General features: G+C 45.1%; 1 protein-coding gene across 1 annotated transcript in view; it reads right to left on the bottom strand.

The window, feature by feature from the left end:
* The window catches only part of RER1 (retention in endoplasmic reticulum sorting receptor 1), a 37,481-nt gene extending 20,592 nt beyond the window's left edge, over positions 1-16,889 (bottom strand). The window contains exons 1-2 of the mRNA XM_063435905.1: positions 16,767-16,889; positions 149-236 (exon numbers count right to left, since the gene is read on the bottom strand). Coding sequence (XP_063291975.1) covers positions 149-229 — 81 coding nt within the window. The 5' untranslated portion in view covers positions 230-236; positions 16,767-16,889. The remainder of the gene's footprint in view (positions 1-148; positions 237-16,766) is intronic.
* Positions 16,890-20,925: the final 4,036 nt, after the last annotated feature.

Below are 20,925 nucleotides of genomic sequence, written 5' to 3'. Positions count from 1 at the left end.
AAGGTGCTTAATACACTGGTTTTGGCTGTAAACCAAACGGAAAACAAAGAAAACATTTTCCACTTTTTTTGCCCTAGAATCTGACATTCACTTTGAATTCCTGACAAGTCACATTTTAGTGAATAGATTTGTATGTGCAAAGACATACCTGTCCGAGTCTTGAAAAGAACCGAAACACAACAGAGGGCTTGCCATGAACTGACTCTCCGATGCTGTCCCCTTCCGACATCCTGTTTCTGTGGAAACAACAAAATGAAGTATTCATGAAGAAAAAGATAAGGCCCACGGTGGCATTGGGAATAAAAATTTAATGATGGATTATATTCAATGAGCCATTTTTGCAAGACAAATCGTAAATTCAAGGCAAATTTTAAAAATAGGACACAAATTAAACATTTAGTCACTTTGATGGTTTCAGAAATAATGCTAAATTTAAAGGATCACGATAGTGTCAGGAAAACAAATCAGTTTTCCTGACACTATAGTACCCTGAGGGTACAAATGGTAAGTAGCTCTATTTTGATAATATTAAAACGTTGTGCTAGTGGAGACATTAAGGTGGATATTAATCTTTTTCTCATTTATCATTTTTATTGAATATTGTTGAGTAACATATGCAACACATATCATGGTGAACGGTTTACATTGCATCTGCACAAGCATCATTAATAAGTAACATCGATTTTTCCTCTGCGGCTTAACAGAATAGTAGAGCGTTAACAGGCGACATCGGATGTGATGCATATAACTTTGAAACATTTTATGTTAAAATTTTCTAACTAAGTGGGGAATAGGGTACAGAAAAGAAAAGGGATGGGGGAAGGGAGTTCCCTGGATTCACTCCACAGTCTAGCATCAATAACATCTCATCAACCCAACGTCTTGGTCCCTTAAGTTTTTAGTTCCAATTTCTTTTAGTTACTAAGTAGCTGCCCAACATGCCCATTCCTGGTCGTATTTTTCCAGGCTACCTCTCATCTTGCTGGACATCCTCTCATGTGCACTAATACTCTCCATTTTAGCAAGTATAGTTTCTATCTGAGGAGTCTGCTTGCTCTTCCAGTTGCCTGCTAGAGCTACTTTGGCCACCGTCAAGATATTTAAAATCACTTTTTTGTGAGGGTGTACGTCTATATTGGGTATAACATGCAGTAGGTAGATGTCAGGTTGCAGAGGGAAGTTTGTACCAGTCCTGCTTGAGATCAGGGTTTGAATTTGCTTCCAAAAGTCATTAAGCAGTGGGCATGCCCAAAACATGTGGAGCATGGTGCCCGTGACTAATTCACATCTCCAGCATCGGTTCGCGACTCCGGAGTACATAGTCGCTAACCTCTGTGGCACCAGATACCACCTCATAATTATTTTATTGTAGGCCTCCCATAGCGAGAGACTGCTCGACGCCTGTTTAGTGTATTTCAATGCTAATTGCCAGTCCTCTGGAGAGATTTGGCGACCTATGTCCGTTTCCCATTTTGTCATGTAATGCAGTTTTCCTGGTGTATTATGTGTGATGATTGCGTTATAACAAATAGAGAGCGGTTTCGCCAATTTATTCAAGGATAGTTGGTGTGGTTGGAGTATTGGTGACTTGTTCCCAACCTCCGTGAGCCTGCCACGGGTTAGCAGTATGTTTTTAACCCTTAGGTATAGAAACATATCTCTAGAGACTAATCCAAACTCCCTCTGCAAGTCAGCGAATTGTTTTACATCGTTGCCCGACATTAAATCCCCCACTCGTCTTGCACCTTTATTCAACCAGTTACCCATTTGTAAACCCGGAGAGTAGGCTGCTAATGCTACGATTGGCGCTTTCCTAAAAAGTTGTGTTGGATCCAGCACTAGCGGGCTCCAGGTTTTCCACGCTTTAAGCATGTTGATCGAGCACCGTATGGTCGGGCTCGGAGATTTTGGAGGCATGGAACATGTCCACAGATAATGAGTGGTATCCTGCGTTTCGAGACATGCATTTTCTAATGACAACCAAAGTGGGTTATGTGAGGAGTCGTGATTCCTGAGGAGTCTTATTCCCTGTGCCAAGAAGGATGCCTTGTAATATGCATTGATGTCAGGCATACCTAGCCCACCTTTCCCATGAGAAATTCCCAAGCATCCTTTAGCTACCCTTGGAGGCTTTCTCTTCCAGATGTGTGCATTTACTGTGCTTTGGAAAAGTTTAAGCAATGAAGTTGGGAGGGAAATGGGCAAGGTTCTGAACAGGTACAGGATGTGCGGCAGTGTCATCATTTTGACTAGATTGATTCGGCCTAGCCAGGAGGTATCTAAGCTGTCCCATTTTTCAAGTGTGTCTTTAACCTTATTGATCAGAGGGTAGTGGTTCTCTTTAGTCATTGTCTGGAGGGATTTAGCCAGCTTGACGCCTAAGTATTGTAGAGACCTTGTGCGCCAGTCAAAGGGGTGTTGCGGTTTTATCTTTTCTAACACCATGTTTGGCAAATTAATCGGCAAGGCTTGCGTTTTGGTGATATTATTTTTATAGTATGAGATTTGTCCATATCTTACCAGCGTTCTTATAAGTGAAGGCAAGGAGGACTCTGGATTTGTAATGAATAGGAGTATGTCATCTGCAAACAAAGCTAACTTTTTGGTGCCCCCCGGTGTGCTCAACCCTTTTATGGTGGGGTCCTGTTTTATCGTCCTTATGAGCGGTTCTAAACAGAGAATAAAGATGAGAGGGGATAGGGGGCAGCCTTGTCTAGTGCCATTTCGTATGGTAAATCTTTCAGAAATGAAACCTGTGCTAAACACCTTTGCCGAAGGGTTTTGGTATAGTGCCATAATACTCGATCTGAAAGCTGGAGGGAAACCCATTTTGGCTAGTGTGAGCAACATATACCCCCAGTGTAGCCGGTCGAAAGCCTTCTCGGCATCGAGCGCTAATAAAAGGCCTGCCTGGTGTGAGGTGTTCGCCCAGTCTATCAGGTTCAAGAAATGCCTGGTGTTGTCCCCTACCTGCCGGCCCTGGACAAACCCTGCTTGCTCCTCCGATACGAGGTCTGGGAGGATAGGCTTGAGTCTGGAAGCAATGAGTTTGGCATATAGTTTAGTGTCTGCGTTCAGGAGTGAGATTGGACGTAGATTTGCGCAGTGTGTAGGGGGTTTGTTTGGTTTGGGCAGTGTCACTATATGGGCTTCTAGCATTTCTGAGGGCATGGTTCCTGCCTCTTTTATGTAATTAAATAGTTTGGTGAGAGGTGTGATTAGTTGTTTGGCTAGCTTGATATAGTAATAGTTGGACATACCGTCCGGTCCTGGGGCTTTGTGTTTGGGTAGGGATTTTATTGCAGTTTCCACTTCGTCCTCTGTGAAGGGTCTCTCCAGCTGGGTGCATTGTGCTTGTGTTAAACTAACTAGGGGAGCTTTGTTCAGGAAACGGACTATTTCGTCTTCTGACGGTTGGTACGTGTCGGGGTCATTTTCTAATTGGTACAATGATGCGTAGTATTTCGCTAGTTCGTTTACTATGTCCTGAGGGTTATACAACTTATCTCCTGTAGCGGAGGTTATGTACGGGATTTTAGATTGCAGTTTAGTTTGCCTCACTTTGCTGGCCAACAGTTTTCCAGCCCTGTTGCCCATGACGTAGTATGATTGCTTCAGCGACCTCAGGTGTCTTTCTGTGGTGGCGAGGTTGAGGTTATTTAGTGTTGTGCGAAGTGACATCAGTTGCGTATGTGTTGCCAATGTAGGTTTTGTTTTATGAATGGCTTCTACTTTGGCCAAGTTTTGTTCAGCGGTATGCAGCGCCGTGTTGTGTAAACGTTTTGTCCTAGCCCCTAATTGGATCAATTCTCCCCTTATGACCGCTTTGTGAGCCAGCCATTGTGTAGGTACGGGCGACGAGCAGTGAGCATGGTTTGTGAAATACTCCTCCACTCGCGCCTGTATTCTCTGGAGGTGTGTTGGAGTGTCTAGTAAACTGTTGTTTAGACGCCAAGTGCCCCGACCCCTAGCGGGATACGGGATTCGCAAGGTCACTACATGCGGGGCATGGTCGGACCACGTGATCGGTCCTATGTGCGCTTTAGTGGCAAAGGGCAGCGTTTTAGTGTCTAGCAAACATAAATCAATTCTTGTGTAAGTTCTGTGAACCGGTGAGTAAAATGTATAGTCCCTCCCGCTCGGGTTAAGCCCTCTCCAGGTGTCATAGAAGTCATGCACATGCATCAGATTCCTAAGGTGCAGACCTAGGGAGAACGCGTGCTGTTGTGGTTGCTTGTCACCTTCCCTTTTAACGTCTACACTGGGGTCCGGGGCGCAGTTAAAGTCCCCGCATATGATTGTGTGACCTACTCTGAGCTTGGCAACTTTCCGGAACACCGTATTGAGGAAAGATTTTTGCTTATCATTGGGCGCGTAGATGGAGGCTATAGTTACCGACAGACCGTTTAAGGAACCCACTAGTATTAATATTCTCCCATCTTTGCTAGCAAACTGGGTGGACGGTGTGAAAGCCCAATCTCTGTGAAAATAGATGGCAACACCTTTGGCTTTAGTCGCGGACATAGCGTGGTAACCTTGGGGGTAGGACTTGATATTAAATTTGGGGGGTTTCTTAATACAAAAGTGCGTCTCCTGTAGGCTTATTATCGCTGCTTTGGATTTGGTCATTTCTTGTGCCGCTAGCCTCCTTTTGTGGGGGCTGTTGAGGCCTTTAACATTTAATGTGAGTATATTTAGGGAATCAGCCATGATCTTGATAGAGTGTGAAGCTGTATCGGGGCCTTGAGATGTCATACGCGTTTTGCGACACGTGGTATGAGATTGTTCCAGGGCTTGGAGAAGGGAGGGAAAAAGACGTAAACAGGGTAGAGGGAGAGGGCAAAAAATAACCAAAGTATATACATAGCGCCCTTGAAAATAACAGCGCTCCACGTGGGTGAGGTGCGAGTGGGCTTACATTACCCCTCGCACGTCTCATCCTGGGGTCGTACCTAAGGTTTTATGCCGAGTGTATAACAGCCTTACTTCTTGTGGTTTTGTATTCCCCCTTTAACATTTTTTTTTTATTTTTTATTTTTTTAAATAACAGGTATAAACTCGCTGAACAGCGGTACTTAGTTCCCGAGTGTCTGTCCCGCCACCCTCTGGATATTGCGCTGACGTGATATAACGTAGCCTAGTAGCCCTGGGGTATGACTGTCGTGTACCCCCCTCGTGCTGCATCTATTGTGGCAGTTATGTGGCTCCCGTCCCCTTGTGTCTGCCTTAGATCTCATTCCACTTGGACAGTGCAAGATCGGGCATACCCTACGCCCTTAACTCTCGCAGCCCTGGTACTAGGGTGTAGCATATAAGATACAGTCACTAACATGGTACAGACATATACATACTCACAAACCAGTTACTTTTGCAACTCAGAGATCAGAGGGGTAATCATGGGTCAGAGTGTCTCTTAATGTTTGATAGTCGCCATGGGACAACGACATGCCTGTGCCGAAGCACGTCCCGCATCCTCAGTCCTTCCTGCGCGGTGAGCCCGCCATCTGCCATTCCGCTTGCGGCCTAGTCGGGGATGCTGCGGTTGGAGCGTCTTGTAGTGTTAGCGGGAACAGGCCCCATTCTTTTAGTAAGCGCATTCCCACCTCCGGCTCGTTGACGGTGTGTGTCTTGGCATTCCTCCAAATAAGTAGCTTCGTCGGGTATCCCCATCTGTATTGAATGTCGTTGTTCCGTAGTGTCTTGGTAACGGTGATGAACTCCCTCCGTCTGCTCATAGTCATAGCCGATAGGTCTGCGTACAATTGAACGCCTGCATACGGTTCAGGCATCGCGGACGTTTTCCTAGCCGCTTGTAAAAGATTGTCTTTTGTTTTGTAGTAGTGAAAGCGTGCTACTACATCACGTGGCGTATCTTGTCGCAGATTTTGCGGCTTCGGTAGCCTGTGGGCACGATCCATCAGCCAGTCTCGATCAGCCATTTCTGGTACTAGGGACTTGCACAGAGACAACAGGTAGTTAGGTAGTTGTTCTCTTGTGATACCTTCTGAGATTCCGCGAAAGCGCACATTATTTCTGCGCGATCGGTCCTCCATTTTCCGTTTCAGGAACTGCTGTTCTTCCACCAGTGATTGCACAGTGTCTGCTAGCGTGTCTTGTGCTGCGCAGATGTCATCAGTGCGTGCTTCCAGGTTGTTAGTCCTATCTCTTTTTTTATATCGTTTGTGGCTTTTCTTAAGTCAGATTGGAGGCTAAGTCTAAAGTCCTGCAACATCGCATACAGCCTCTTTTCCGTGACTGGAGCGTCGGTGTAACGCTGCTCCTCGTTCTCCATGTGAGGGTTTGAGGCCTGTGATGCCTCCAGCTCCTCGCCGCTGCCATCTTGCGCCGGCCGCGACCGGTCTCTTTTCGCCGAGCGGATCGAATCCGTCAGCTTTGTCTGCTTTGCCGGAGACATGAGAGGTAAAGGAGGTATTGCTGAGTTGTTTTTCGCCGTGTACCGGGGGTAAAAGCTGCTGTAACTTCACGCTGTGGCTGTTTCGGATCGGGAGCTCTCACTCCATGCGTCCGCTCACTTCGGCAGTCGGCCACGCCCCCCTGGATATTAATCTTAATAAGCCAAAATAGTCAAGCTGTAAAATTTCAGCAGCTATACTGGCCCAAAAATTTACATTCACTTTCAAATCCAGACGATTTACATTTTGCACAGTATCAAAAGCAATGAGAAAAAAAAAAAGTGCAGATACAAAAAATAAATTAATATCACAAATTAACAAGCTCAGAGGGGGCAGAAAATGTAGTAACTAAGCAGCAGGCAACAGAACACGTCTTGTGTGTACCTTGACTTAATTTATATGTAACCAGTTTGCCCATCCTACATAGGTGTGCTGTGGTTTAGAAAATAAAAAAAATGGGAACATCTATTTTGCACCAGTGATAGAAAAAGAAAGCCTTTTCATGAATCCAGTCATCCATGTTTGTGTACTGAGTCGCACAAGGGTCTAGTTTAACCCTTTAAGACAGGAGTATTTTAGAACCCTCGATATATCATTTTATGCTACCTTGGTAAAACTGTCGGACTACAAATGAGCACTGGGGCTGCACTGTAGGGGTTAATGTGATTTTAATCCCATGCCTAGCCCTACGTGTCAACTAGATTTAAATAAATAAATAAATAAATAAATAAATAAAATGTTTTAATAAAATATAAGCATGCCTTGGAGGCAACAGAAGTAAACATGCTTTCTGTTTTATTCTACAGAATCCCAAATTTCTAGGGCTTGCTTGTGTCACACTTAAAGGACCACTCTAGTGCCAGGAAAACATACTCGTTTTCCTGGCACTAGAGTACCCTGAGGGTGCCCCCACCCTCAGGGACCCCCTCCCGCCGGGCTCTGGAGAGAGGAAGGGGTTAAACTTACCTCTTTTTCCAGCGCCGGGCGGGGAGCTTTCCTCCTCCTCTCCATCTTGATCGCGACGTCATCGGCTGAATGCGCATGCGCGGCAGGAGCCGCGCTCGCATTCAGCCGGTCGCATAGGAAAGCATTTACAATGCTTTCCTATGGACGCTTGCGTGCTCTCACTGTGATTTTCACAGTGAGAAGCACGCAAGCTCCTCTAGCGGCTGTCAATGAGACAGCCACTAGAGGATTTGGAGGCTGGATTAACCCTCATTATAAACATAGCAGTTTCTCTGAAACTGCTATGTTTATAAAAAAAAGGGTTAATCCTAGAGGTACCTGGCACCCAGACCACTTCATTAAGCTGAAGTCGTCTGGGTGCCTAGAGTGGTCCTTTAATAATGACTAATGAACCCTGGGGGAGGGTGGGGGAACAGAAAACTTTATTTGTACGAACATGAACAGAAATCACACAATAATTTGTAGATGTGATGGACAGAATAATGGGCTGCAGTCGCCACATGACATCCCATGCACTGCATCATCAGCAGGAAACACAGTGACGCTAGGCTGGTGACTGCATGTAGCTTGGCTCAGCAGAAACGAATGAATGGAATGGGGAAATTTAGAGAAACAGCCATTGACAGAGCGGAGATTGGATGCACCGAATGCTGAAACAGATCAGTGCAGTACAGATCAGTCAGATGCTTTGATATTCCTATTTAAAGAACAATCAGATGAATGCATAAGAAAACCGTGAAGTCCCAGCATTACTGCAGGTCATGTTTACATGTAGAAAGACAGGATTTCTATGCTAGGTATTGGCACACGTGCAGGCACAGTTTTTTTGGTGTGAACAATGTCATCATCATTTGTGTTTCTGTGTGATCCTGGGAGAGGATCACATCCTATGGGACAAAGCACGTGGTGTGAAGACTTCACAGGAGAGGCAGAGTAAAAATAGCCTACAGTAAATCAGAAAAGCATTATTCCTCATTCAAACCAAAATGTACACCTCTAAAGGGCCTCTCCTTAGTGTTAACCTTAAAGGGACACTATAGTCACCCAGACCACTTCAGCTCAATGAAGTGGTCTGGGTGCCAGGACCCTCAGGTTTTAACCCTTCAGATGCAAACATAGCAGTTTCAGAGAAACTGCCATGTTTACATTTGGGGTTAATCCAGCCTCTAGTGGCTGTCTTCTGGACAGCCACTAGAGGTGCATCTGCGACGCTAGAGGCGAATTTCGCCTCCATCGCGCAGAGCGTCCATAGGAAAGCATTGAGAAATGCTTTCTTATGGACACTTTGAATGCGCGCATGGCACTTGCCACGCATTCGGCTCCGGTGACGGGGGAGCGGACGTTGGACGGGGAGGAGAGGTTACCAGCGCTGATGGAGCCCGGCGCTGGATTCAGGTAAGCTGCTGAAGGAGTTTTAACCCCTTCAGCGACACGGGAGGGGGACCCTCAGGGTGGGGGCACCCTTAGGACACTATAGTGATCCTTTAAAGGGTTACTGCCATGCTTTCTAAAGGAGCATAAAATTCCATCTATGCATTTTACAACGCAAAATTTGTTAGTGGGAGAAAAACCTATTTAAAAACAAGTCTTTCCTACACCTGTCAACAAATCTTTGGCATAGAGTCTGTGCTGAAGAATTGAACGACAGGGAGAGCCGAGGACGTTCTACATGCTAGCGCATGTTCTGTGGTTGCTATGGTAACTCGCTAACCAATGCTGTTAGCGCTGGCTATGAAATAGAAGAATGTAGTGACTAACATCACTCCATTCATATACTAGTATGAAATCAGCAAGTCAGCATCACTAAGGACGTTTCAAATCATTCTCTAACAGGTTGGCTTCTTTTTTGGGTTCCACCCCCTTCCTTTCTGGTCTGAGAGCAGGAAGCCCCCTTGCCTGAGCTAAGCCTAGTGGTGCAGGTCAGGGCAATCAGCTGACTCTCAGCCAATGAGCTAGTCCTCAGGAGAGCCAACGGAAGCTCCTACTAAGACGGTAGATTGGCACCCTTTGGCATGCCAGATGTTTTGGACTACATCTCACCTGATACTTTGCCAGCATTATGGCTGTGCGATCATCATGGAAGATGTAGTCCACAACATCTAGAGCACTGAAAGTCCTATCCCTGTATGAGGAGTTTGACTGTGAGACATGTGGGAAGCCGCACCTAGCAAACCCCAAATAAAAAGTCAAACCATTCTAAAATTATTTCAAGCAATGTGTAGGGAAAGTGTAAATCACATGCAGGGAGGTGTAACTGGGGCAGCAAAAGCAGAGTGATTTAACTCCTAAACAAACTTGATCAATGAGACTGAAGGGGAATGATCTATACACCAAAACTGCTTTATTAAGCAAAAGTAACTTTGGTGACTAAAGTGTCCCTTTAAGTTAAACATAGCATTTGAATTATCTGTACATAATATTTAGTTGACATTTGCAATACAGGGTAAGCGTGTGTGTTTCTCATGAATGTTGCAGTAATTGCAGACACTGGAAGGTTCCCAATTAATAATCTTGACATACCTGTGATTATCAAAGTAGGTCATGTAATGGAAAACAAAGTATTAGAAGGCAGACTTGATTGGGCAACCGTAAAGAAATGATGAGGAAAACGCATGCTTTAGGAACAAACTCTTCTTGCCTAAAATGTGCCATTTCCTTGTGAACTGTCCACCATTTCCATCTTGGTAAATATATTTAAATTGTAACAACAATAGAGATTGCTTCAAAAAGGATCATTTTCATCTGCAGGAATACTTTGAAATAAGTTTTAGGAAAAGCTAGGCAAATTCAACAAAACAGACAAATAGCATAAGTATGGATGGCAACTCTTTACAATGTAACGAATATAGTGGGGTAATTGTTTCAATGACACAGTGCATAGGTTAAAAGCAAAGAAAACAAGAAAAAAAAAAAACACTTGTCTGCTAGCGATTGGGTACCTACCAGAACCACCCTGGGCAGCCCAGTGCAAGGTAAAAGGCTTCTGTATATAATCAGGGCTAATGGGAAACCATTCCTCAGCTCCACACTACTCAGAACAAATAACATCTCTCTTTATCCACTACATTCAAACAAACAGTGCATGAAATGACAAGCAACAATAGCATTAGCTTAACCCCTTAAGGACACATGACATGTGTGACATGTCATGATTCCCTTTTATTCCAGAAGTTTGGTCCTTAAGGGGTTAAGGACACTGTAGGCACCCAGACCACTTCAGCTAATTGAAGTAGTCTGGGTGCTGTGACCCTTGTGCACTTAGTGCTGCAATGTTAAACTCAGAGAACTGCAATGTTTAGCTGCAGCTCTAAGTCTGCACTCTGTTCGTAATGTGACGCTGGACATCCTCACAGACCTCCAGCGTCAGCTTTTCCCCATAGGAAAGCGTTGAATAATGCTTTCCTATGGGGAGGTCTAGCACACGCGCGGTCATTGCCGCGCATGCACACTTAGGTCGCCCCCACCGGCTGACGTCAACGGGGAGGAGCCTGACCCAACGCCATCGGCGCTATATTAAAGGAACACTATAGTCACCTAAATTACTTTAGCTAAATAAAAGCAGTTTTAGTAGATCATTCCCCTGCAATTTCACTGCTCAATTCACTGTCATTTAGGAGTTAAATCACTTTGTTTCTGTTTATGCAGCCCTAGCCACACCTCCCCTGGCTATGATTGACAGAGCCTGCATGAAAAAAAAACTGGTTTCACTTTCAAACAGATGTAATTTACCTTAAAAAATTGTATCTCAATCTCTAAATTGAACTTTAATCACATACAGGAGGCTCTTGCAGGGTCTAGCAAGCTATTAACATAGCAGAGGAGAAGACAATCTTAATTAAACAGAACTTGCAATAAAGAAAGCCTAAATAGGGCTCTCTTTACAGGAAGTGTTTATGGAAGGCTGTGCAGGTCACATGCAGGGAGGTGTGACTAGGGTTCATAAACAAAAGGATTTAACTCCTAAATGGCAGAGGATTGAGCAGTGAGGCTGCAGGGGCATGTTCTATACATCAAAACTGCTTCATTAAGCTTAAGGTGTTCAGGTGACTATAGTGTTTCTTTAAGGTAAGTGGCTGAAGGGGGGACCTAGTAACCCTATAGTGCCAGAAAAACGAATGTGTTTAAAACGGGACATTATAGTCACCAAAACAACTTAAAGGGAAACTCCAGTGCCAGGAAAACAATCCGTTTTCCTGGCACTGGAGGGTCCCTCTCCCTCCCACCCCCCAATCCCCGGTTACTGAAGGGGCGAAAACCCCTTCAGTCACTTACCTCAGGCAGCGACATGTCCCACGTCGCTGCCTGCTCCTCCCCCGCCGCTCCTCCTTCTTCCTCTGTCGGCCGGTGGGCGAGACTGATCCCGCCCACCGGCCGAGGAGTCCCAATGCGCATGCGCGGCAGTGCCACGCATGCGCATTGGCGCACCCCATAGGAAAGCATTGAAAATGAATTTCAATGCTTCCCTATGGGGAATAGAGCGACGCTGGAGGTCCTCACACAGCATGAGGACGTCCAGCGACGCTCTAGCACAGGTTTCCTGTGCTAGGGACCAGGAAGTTCCCTCTAGTGGCTGTCTAATAGACAGCCACTAGGGGAAGACTTAACCCTGCAAGGTAATTATTGCAGTTTATAAAAAACTGCAATAATTACACTAGCAGGGTTAAGGGTAGTGGGAGTTGGCACCCAGACCACTCCAATGAGCAGAAGTGATCTGGGTGCCTGGAGTGTCCCTTTAAAGGGACACAATAGTCACCAGAACACTACAGCTTGATGAGAAAAGGCAGTGTTTTCATTGCTGCCTAGGGACACCTCCAGTAAAAGTCACTCAGACAGCCATTCAAGGTGCATCCTGGGTCAGTGCTGAGGTTCAGCGACTCCATGCTTTGCATAGAGGCGCTGAACATTCCCCATAGATATGCACTGGTTCAATGCATTTCTATGACGAGATGCTGATTGATGCAGAGGGGGTGATTTTGCCGCGCACCTGCATTAGCCTCCCAATGCTTTCCCATAGGAAAGCATTGGATTGGCTGAGATAATTAAGTCTGATGATCTTAGCCAGGGAGGTGTAGCAAGGCCAGTGCTGGCAGACCCACAAAGCGATGGAATAAAGGTAAGTCTCATTCAAGGGAGGCAAGGAACGGGGGAGGGATGGAGCCACCTAATTAGTGTTTTTAACACTATAGGGTCAGGAACAAACGTTTATATCACTGACCCTATATAAAGCAGTTTTGTTGTATAGATCATTCGCTGCCATTTAAAAGTTAAAGGACCACTCTAGTGCCAGGAAAACAGACTCGTTTTCCTGGCACTAGAGTGCCCTGAGGGTGCCCCCACCCTCAGGGACCCACTCCCGCCAGGCTCTGGGGGGAGGAAGGGGTTAAACTTACCTCTTTCTCCAGCGCCGGGCGGGGAGCTCTACTCCTCCTCCTCCTCCTCCTCCTCTTCTTCCTCGCGACGTCATCGGCTGAATGCGCATGCGCGGCAGGAGCCGCGCTCGCATTCAGCCGGTCGCATAGGAAAGCATTCATAATGCTTTCCTATGGACGCTTGCGTGCTCTCACTGTGATTTTCACAGTGAGAAGCACACAAGCGCCTCTAGCGGCTGTCAGTGAGACAGCCACTAGAGGCTCTGGAGGCTGGCTTAACCCTCAGAATAAACATAGCAGTTTCTCTGAAACTGCTATGTTTATAAAAAAAAAGGGTAAAAGCTAGCTGGACCTGGCACCCAGACCACTTCATTAAGCTGAAGTGGTCTGGGTGCCTAGAGTGGTCCTTTAAATTACTTTGTTTATGCAGCCCCCTAGCCACAGCTCCCAGCATGTTACACATCCTTCCTAAACACTTCCTGTAAAGTAAGATCCAATATTTAGACTTTCATTATTGCACAGCATGTTTAATTTAGGATTTTTGTTAAAAGCCTTCTATAGTACACAGGAGCCTCCAGTGTGTGCTTAAAGTTCAATTAACAAAGTAGGAGTAATTTAACATATGATTACAAATTAAACCATTTTTTTCTTGCAGGCTTTGTGAATCACAGCCAGGGTAGGTGTTTGGCCAGGGCTGCATAAAGAGGAACAACAGTGATTTAGCTACTAGATGGCAGAGAACTAAGCAGTGGAAACTTCAGAGGCACGATCCATACACCTAAACAACTTCATTAAAGGGACTCTCAGTGCCAGCACTGCAGGTCCCCTCATCTCCCATTCTCAGTTGCTGAAGGGGTGAAAACCCTTTCAGTGACGAGGGACATCGTCGCTGCTTCTTCCTCCGCCCACGCTCCACCCCGTCACCATGTCAGCCGGCAGAGGAGACCTAATGCGCGTGCGCGGCGTGCATTAGATCTCTCCATAGGAAAGCATTGAAAATGCTTTTCAATGCTTTCCTATAGGGATTTTAGCGACGCTGGAGGTCCTCACACAGCGTGAGGACGTCCAGCGACGCTATTGCACAGAAAACCTGTTCTATAGACCAGGAACTGCCCTCTAGTGGCTGTCTAGTAGAAGCAGAGATAGTAGAGACTGTACATACTAACAAGGACTGCTCATTCTAAAACATTTAAATTAGACTTGCAAACTGATAGCAGCCACCACGCCACGGCTGCTGTTTATTCAGCAATTCCACTCTTCCTATGTGATGATTGGAACGGTTGCCAGCGGCAAAACTACATAAACGAAACTCGTGCTTGATGATTTATGGAATACGATCGCACACCATAGTCAAGAGCCTGATAGTCCCATAACTTCTCATTTAAGCAGAAATGCTAATGCAAAAGGAACACTCTCTACTAATTAAGTTGCCTAGAGGCTCCTGACAATGTCCAACATTTTAATAACAAATCTTTGTTATAAACTTCGTCTCACCACGTGTGCACCCCAATCTCAGTCGCATTTAACACAGAGAATTAAAGGACCACTCTAGTGCCAGGAAAACACTCGTGCCCCCACCCTCAGGGCCCCCCTCCCGCCGGGCTCTGGAAAGGGGAAAGTGATTAAAACTTACCTTTTTCCAGCGGTGGGCGGAGAGCTCTCCTCCTCCGATCCTCCTCCCCGTCGGCTGAATGCGCACGCGCGGCAAGAGCTGCGCGCGCATTCAGACGGTCACATAGGAAAGCATTCATAATGCTTTCCTATGGACGCTTGCGTGCTCACTGATTTTCACAGTGAGAATCACGCAAGCGCCTCTAGCGGCTGTCAATGAGACAGCCACTAGAGGAAATAGGGGAAGGCTTAACCCATTCACAAACCTAGCAGTTTCTCTGAAACTGCTATGTTTATGAAAAAATGGGTTAACCCTAGAAGGACCTGGCACCCAGACCACTTCATTAAGCTGAAGTGGTCTGGGTGCCTAGAGTGGTCCTTTAAAGCCTCCACGTGCCAATTTTGACCAGCCTTGATAACACTGATTGGCTCAAAAGCGATTTAGTGCAACACTCTCAGCCATTCACTGCACCAAGCTGGGTGAAATTGACACTGATAATGTTGAAGGGTTATCAGTGTCGACAAGATGGGAGAGATCCCTTTGTACCGGTTAGAGCAGGCTTCCCCCAAACTCTGGCCCTCCAGATGTTGCTGAACTACAACTCCCATGATTCTATGAATGAAATAGGCTGAGAGTCATGGGAGTTGTAGTTCAGCAACATCTGGAGGGCCGGAGTTTGGGGAAGCCTGGGTTAGAGCCACAACACCTATCAAACCAAAGGTAACATTAAACCGTGAGAAGGTGCCCAAGGCACTCTAGGCATATCAACCACTATAGTGGCCTGTAGCGGTTAGGTAGCTTAGTGTATTTTCCTTTATACTTTTGCTAGAATTTCTCTTTACATGACAAACAGATCAAATTGTCTTCTTTACAAAAGCACCGCATTTTTGTACGACAGCCGACATTCTCAGTCAATTAATAAAAACCAAAGCGGATATTGAAGTTTAAACTATCACTGCAGACCAGAAGGGCCACTGGTGCCCAATAAAAAAAGCGTAAGTGTTTGTAAACATTTTGCACCTTACTGTGAGATGCAATCAGGGGACTCCTGGCAACATAAACACTACAGCATGCCATATTGATTATGGTGCTTGGTGTATCCCTTTAACCGTGTAATGACACACAGGAGGTATATTCACCAACTCAGTATTTTAGTGAATTAAAATCAAAAAAGGACAAATTGTGACTGTAGCAGAGTAGAAGATTGTTTTCCAGATCAGCTATTTCAGCCTAATTTGAAATTAGATTTTTTTCAATTCACTAAAATTTGCTGGTTACTGAATGGATACAATACTGTCACTAGTCTAATACTATCCTTACCTTTTGTGTCACTTTACCCCACTCCCTCTAGCATGTAAGCTCATTGAGCAGGGCCCTCAACCCCTCTGTTCCTGTGTGTCCAACTTGTCTGGTTACAACTACATGTCTGTTCGTCCACCCATTGTAAAGCGCTACGGAATTTGATGGCGCTATATAAATAATAATCAAGATGACGAACAGGACACGTTGATTATCAAATCCTGGCGTATACTACACCAGTATTAATAATAATAAAATGTTTGTAATGAATTATGATAACTCCCGTTTTAAAAATGTATTTGATTTCTAGGATTGCACCACGGATTTATGTCACTGTCAACAAATAATTGCTGGACACCAATGATTGTAAAGCCATATATAGAGTACAGGCCACAATAGCTAACCTTTGGCACTGTATTTGCTGTGAACTACATTTGACATGTTTTTTTTTTCCCAACCATTTGTATGGATGATCACCATGGGGGAATGTCTCTCACAAGAAATGGGGAGTGCCAAAGGTTAGCCATGACAGAGATCAATGGTGTAACTGGGCCAATATCCCATTAATATCACATTTTAATAAATATACATTAATAGTGTGTCAATCATGTGGCCCTACCACACAGCCCCTACAGACACACCAGGAGGGTTGCTATTGGATACTGTGTGGTCTGTCCAGGCTGACTGTGTAATATATGTTTATATATATATTAATAAAGAGATCACTGGATCCCTCCAGGGTGAGGGCAGGTTAAACTACAGAATGAAAAATGGACAAGATGAGCCATAGACCCCCTTTTCTTTCACGGCACCACAAGGCCTCACGGGATTTGTAGTTTTTCAGAGAGCCATGTAGACGGCAGCCTGCCGGTGTTCGGACTACATTTCCCGGCATGCCTGGCAAAGGCACAACTCACTTCCGCCTCTCGTTCTGTGCCGACGAGGCAGGGCGAGGGTCGGTGGCAGAGGGAGACGGCGGCTCCCGCGTCCTGCGCTGAGGGGCCCCGGGCGCGTGACAGGGAGGCGGAGGCGGTGTGTGTGTGCCCGACGGCCTGTTAGCAGCCGGTTACCCTCCCCCCCCCCCGCAGAGTCCCAGCTGGCCCTTACCTTGCCTGCTCTTGCCCGAGTCGGAACTGCTGAGAGCTCCAGAAGCCTACACGTCACAGTCCCAGCCCACCGGCAGGCAGGCGGAAGCAGCAGAGAGCCGAGCGGTCGATCGATGCCCTCTCCCAGGATTGGATTCTAGCAGCGGGGCTGCTCTCTCTCACTCTGTGTCCTCACATCCTCCAGTTCACAGGCTGCTGCCCTGATAGGCTGCCTATAAAACAGGCTCAGCCAGACTTTGCAATGGATTGCCGATCATCAGATCCATTGGGGTTTTAACCACTAAAACCTGGAATGGATGAGAACTGTGCATTTATGGCTAAAATGGGAAATATTCCCAAACTCTGATACTGATCATTTCTGATTTTAATCTATATAATAGCCAAGTTGAAACCACAGTACAAGGTTATTTATTTAACCCCTTAGTGACCAAACTTACCGTTAAGGACCAGGGCTGTTTTTAAATTTCTGCGGTGTTTGTGTTTAGCTGTAATTTTCCTTTTACTCATTTACTGTAACCCACACATATTATATACAGGTTTTTCTCGCCGTTACATGGTCTTTCTAAAGATATACTTTTACTATAAAAAAATTATAAAATATGATGAAATTTTTTTATTTTTTTTAAACACTTGTTCTAAATCTGTTAGGTATCTATAACCACCAAAAACACCCGTGCTAAAAAGTTTTAACATTTTGTCCTGAGTTTAGAAATACCCAATGTTAACATGTTCTTAGCTTTCTTTTTTTTTTTTTTTTGCGAGTTATAGGGCTATAAGTACAAGTAGGACATTGCTGTTTCAAAATATATATTTTTAAAATGTATCATTAGTGACATTGTAACACTGTTATCTGTCATAAATCTCTGAATCACACCTCACATGTACATATTTTTTTAAAGAAGACAACCCAGGGTATTCAATATGGGGTATGTCCAGTCTTCTTTAGTAGCCACTTAGTCATAAACACTGGCCAAAATTAGCATTTATATTTGTGTGTTAAAAATGCAAAAAACAATTATGAACACTAACTTTGGCCAGTGTTTGTGACTAAGTGGCTACTAAAATAGTCTGAACATACCCCATTTGCAATACCTCGGGTTGTCTACTTTTGCAAATGGTATACCAACATGAACGGAAACTCAAGCGGTCCTTAAGGGGTTAAAGGAATACTCCAAGCCCCAGAGCATTGTTGTTATCTCAATGAAGTGATCTGGATGCCAATCCCTGTCTGTTTAACCCGGGGACTGAAAACATTGCTGTTTTGCAGGAAAATCAATGTTGTCATTAAAATTCTAGTCTAACCCTTTTTTTTTTTTTTTTTGGTAATTCTTTATTAGTTCAAAAATGCAGCATTGCATACATGGTGAACATAGTTAAGGTATACAGTAAGGTTTACAGCTTGTACATTTGGTTATAATCATATAATTTGACATTTGCGAGGGTCTATTGCGTTACAATCTGTGAAGCAGTTTACACATAGACTCATTTGAGCTGGGCTCCAGCTGTGGTGTACACCAGTTGATAAGGAGCGGATAGCATGGTGTGCCCATCTGTTGGTTGGCTCCATCTTGAACTGCTTTTTTGATGTGAGTAGTAGATGGGGGAGAGGGGGGGGGGGAGTTAAAAGAGAGGATAGAGAGCGCGAACAGAGGAGTGGGGGGGAGGACAGAGACCCGGATGACCTTGTCAGATCCCCCCACGTGTTGTTTACGGGTTTCCGTTCTTTTCCAGTAATTCCTTCCCCGGTTGCCACACCATTTTAAAGGAGGTAGGGGTATTACGCACCTGCGTTGTCAGTTTATCCATAAGGAAGTTATAATTTATTTTAGTGATAACCTTGTCTAGATGAGGGGTATTGGCATTGAGCCATTTTTGGGCTGGTATTATTTTGTTCACTAATTTCTGTTCTCGAGCCGTAAGGCTTGGTCAAGAGATAGGTCCACGAGTCTCTACAGACCGGCCTCTCCCGGACGTCTGTCATTAGTTTTTCTATTGCTAGCCAAAAGCTCTCTACCTTTGGACAGGTCCACCACATGTGGACGTAGGTCCCCTTTGCGCCGCAGCCCCTCCAGCAATTATCCATTGGAGTTTTGCCCATTCGGTATAGTTTGATAGGGGTGGTATACCACCTCATGAGAGTTTTGTATGACTGCTCTTGGAGCACCACGCAGATGGAGTCCTTAGCTGCTGCCTGCCAGATATTCCGCCTTTCCCTTCCCTCTAAGGTTTGGCGTAGGTCCGTTTCCCAGTGTGTAATGTATGCAAGGGGTTCTTCGTCGCCCTCTGGGGAGCTGAGCTGGGCATATAGGGAAGTTATCAAACCTTTGCATGCTGTCTCTGTCATGCAGAGTCTTTTGTAGAATGTGAGCGGGGCCCTGGCTGCTGCTCGTATGTGTTCATTCCTAGCAAAGTCTCTCAATTGAATATATCTGAAATGGTCTTTTGTGGTTAGTGGTGCGTGTTGTTTGAGTTCGTCGAAAGTCCTAAATTTGTCCTTGTCGTACATTTAGCAGTACCGCTGTAGCCCTATGTATTCTAGTCCTCTGAAGTTCCGTGCCCTCATTCCCGGTTCGAATGCTTTGTTTCTTAGGTAAGGGGTGAGGGCGTGCTAGTTAGCGAGTACTTTCTAGTGGTAGCGTCCTATATCTTAACAGAGTTTAATATTGCTGGGCAGTCTGTGCCGAGTGGGGGCCGGTCTGGTTTTGGTACCCATATCCAGTACTGCGGGAGGTCTGATCCCATTATTAAGGATTCTAGTTCCGCCCACCGACGTGTGTCGGTGGGTGAGTGCCATTAAATAATTTGTGCTAATTGTGCAGAGAGGTAATATGTTTAGGATGGGTAGTCCCAGGCCTCCCAGCCCTTTTGGTCGATTGAGAGTGCGTCGGGATACCCTGTGTCGTTTGTGTGCCCATATGAAATGATCTATTGTGGTTTGTAATGGTTGCAAGTCCCCTCTCGTCACCTTTATTGGCAGTGCCTGAAAGAGGAACCGCAGTCTCGGCAGTAAGTTCATTTTGATTGCATGAAGTCTTCCTATCCAGGAGATAAGTTTGTTGTGCCATTTGTCTAAGTCTTTGGTTACTGTTTTGATCATTAGTGTATAGTTCTCTGTGTAAAGTCTGGTTGTGTCAGCCGTCTGTTTAGCACTGGGGATTCATGTGCCTTCGTGTGTGGTCGGCTCTTTAGCAGATTTAAAGACTCAGACAAGTACAATAGACCATTATAGGTAATGGAACCGCAGTACACTTGTTAACTTCTTTCCCCCTTTCCCGCCTGTACCCTCCCCGTGAAGTAGGAGACGTCTTGTTAGAGGTGGATATTACGTGTTTGTTGATTATTTACTTTGTTTTAGATATGTATCTATATTATTAAAATAATGATAATAAAACATGATAATGAATTTTATTTTATTTTTTACATACATTATGTCATCTTCCTGTCTTTCGCTCCCCCCCTGTATCCCCTTTGTCGTATTGTGGTGTCGGAGGTCTTGTACTTCCGTGAGCAGGAAGGTGTGACCTTTGCTTTCCTAAAGCGGTCTGTTGCCTCTAATGTACTCCCACGTTCTTTGCCTTTACTTAAAGGAACACTATAGTCACCTAAATTACTTTAGCTAAATAAAGCAGTTTTAGTGTATAGATCATCCCCCTGCAATTTCACTGCTCAATTCACTGTCATTTAGGAGTTAAATCACTTTGTTTCTGTTTATGCAGCCCTAGCCACACCTCCCCCTGGCTATGATTGACAGAGCCTGCATGAAAAAAACTGGTTTCACTTTCAAACAGATGTAATTTACCTTAAATAATTGTATCTCAATCTCTAAATTGAACTTTAATCACATACGGGAGGCTCTTGCAGGGTCTAGCAAGCTATTAACATAGCAGGGGATAAGAAAATCTTAATTAAACAGAACTTGCAATAAAGATAGCCTAAATAGGGCTCTCTGTACAGGAAGTGTTTATGGAAGGCTGTGCAAGTCACATGCAGGGAGGTGTGACAAGGGTTCATAAACAAAGGGATTTAACTCCTAAATGGCAGAGGATTGAGCAGTGAGGCTGCAGGGGCATGTTCTATACACCAAAACTGCTTCATTAAGCTAAAGTTGTTCAGGTGACTATAGTGTCCCTTTAACCTTCCCTCCCCTTGTTCCCTGTAGG

Source organism: Pelobates fuscus, chromosome 11 (genome assembly GCF_036172605.1).
Source record: "Pelobates fuscus isolate aPelFus1 chromosome 11, aPelFus1.pri, whole genome shotgun sequence".
NCBI lineage: Eukaryota > Metazoa > Chordata > Amphibia > Anura > Pelobatidae > Pelobates > Pelobates fuscus.
This window is presented reverse-complemented; position numbering and strand designations above follow the sequence as displayed.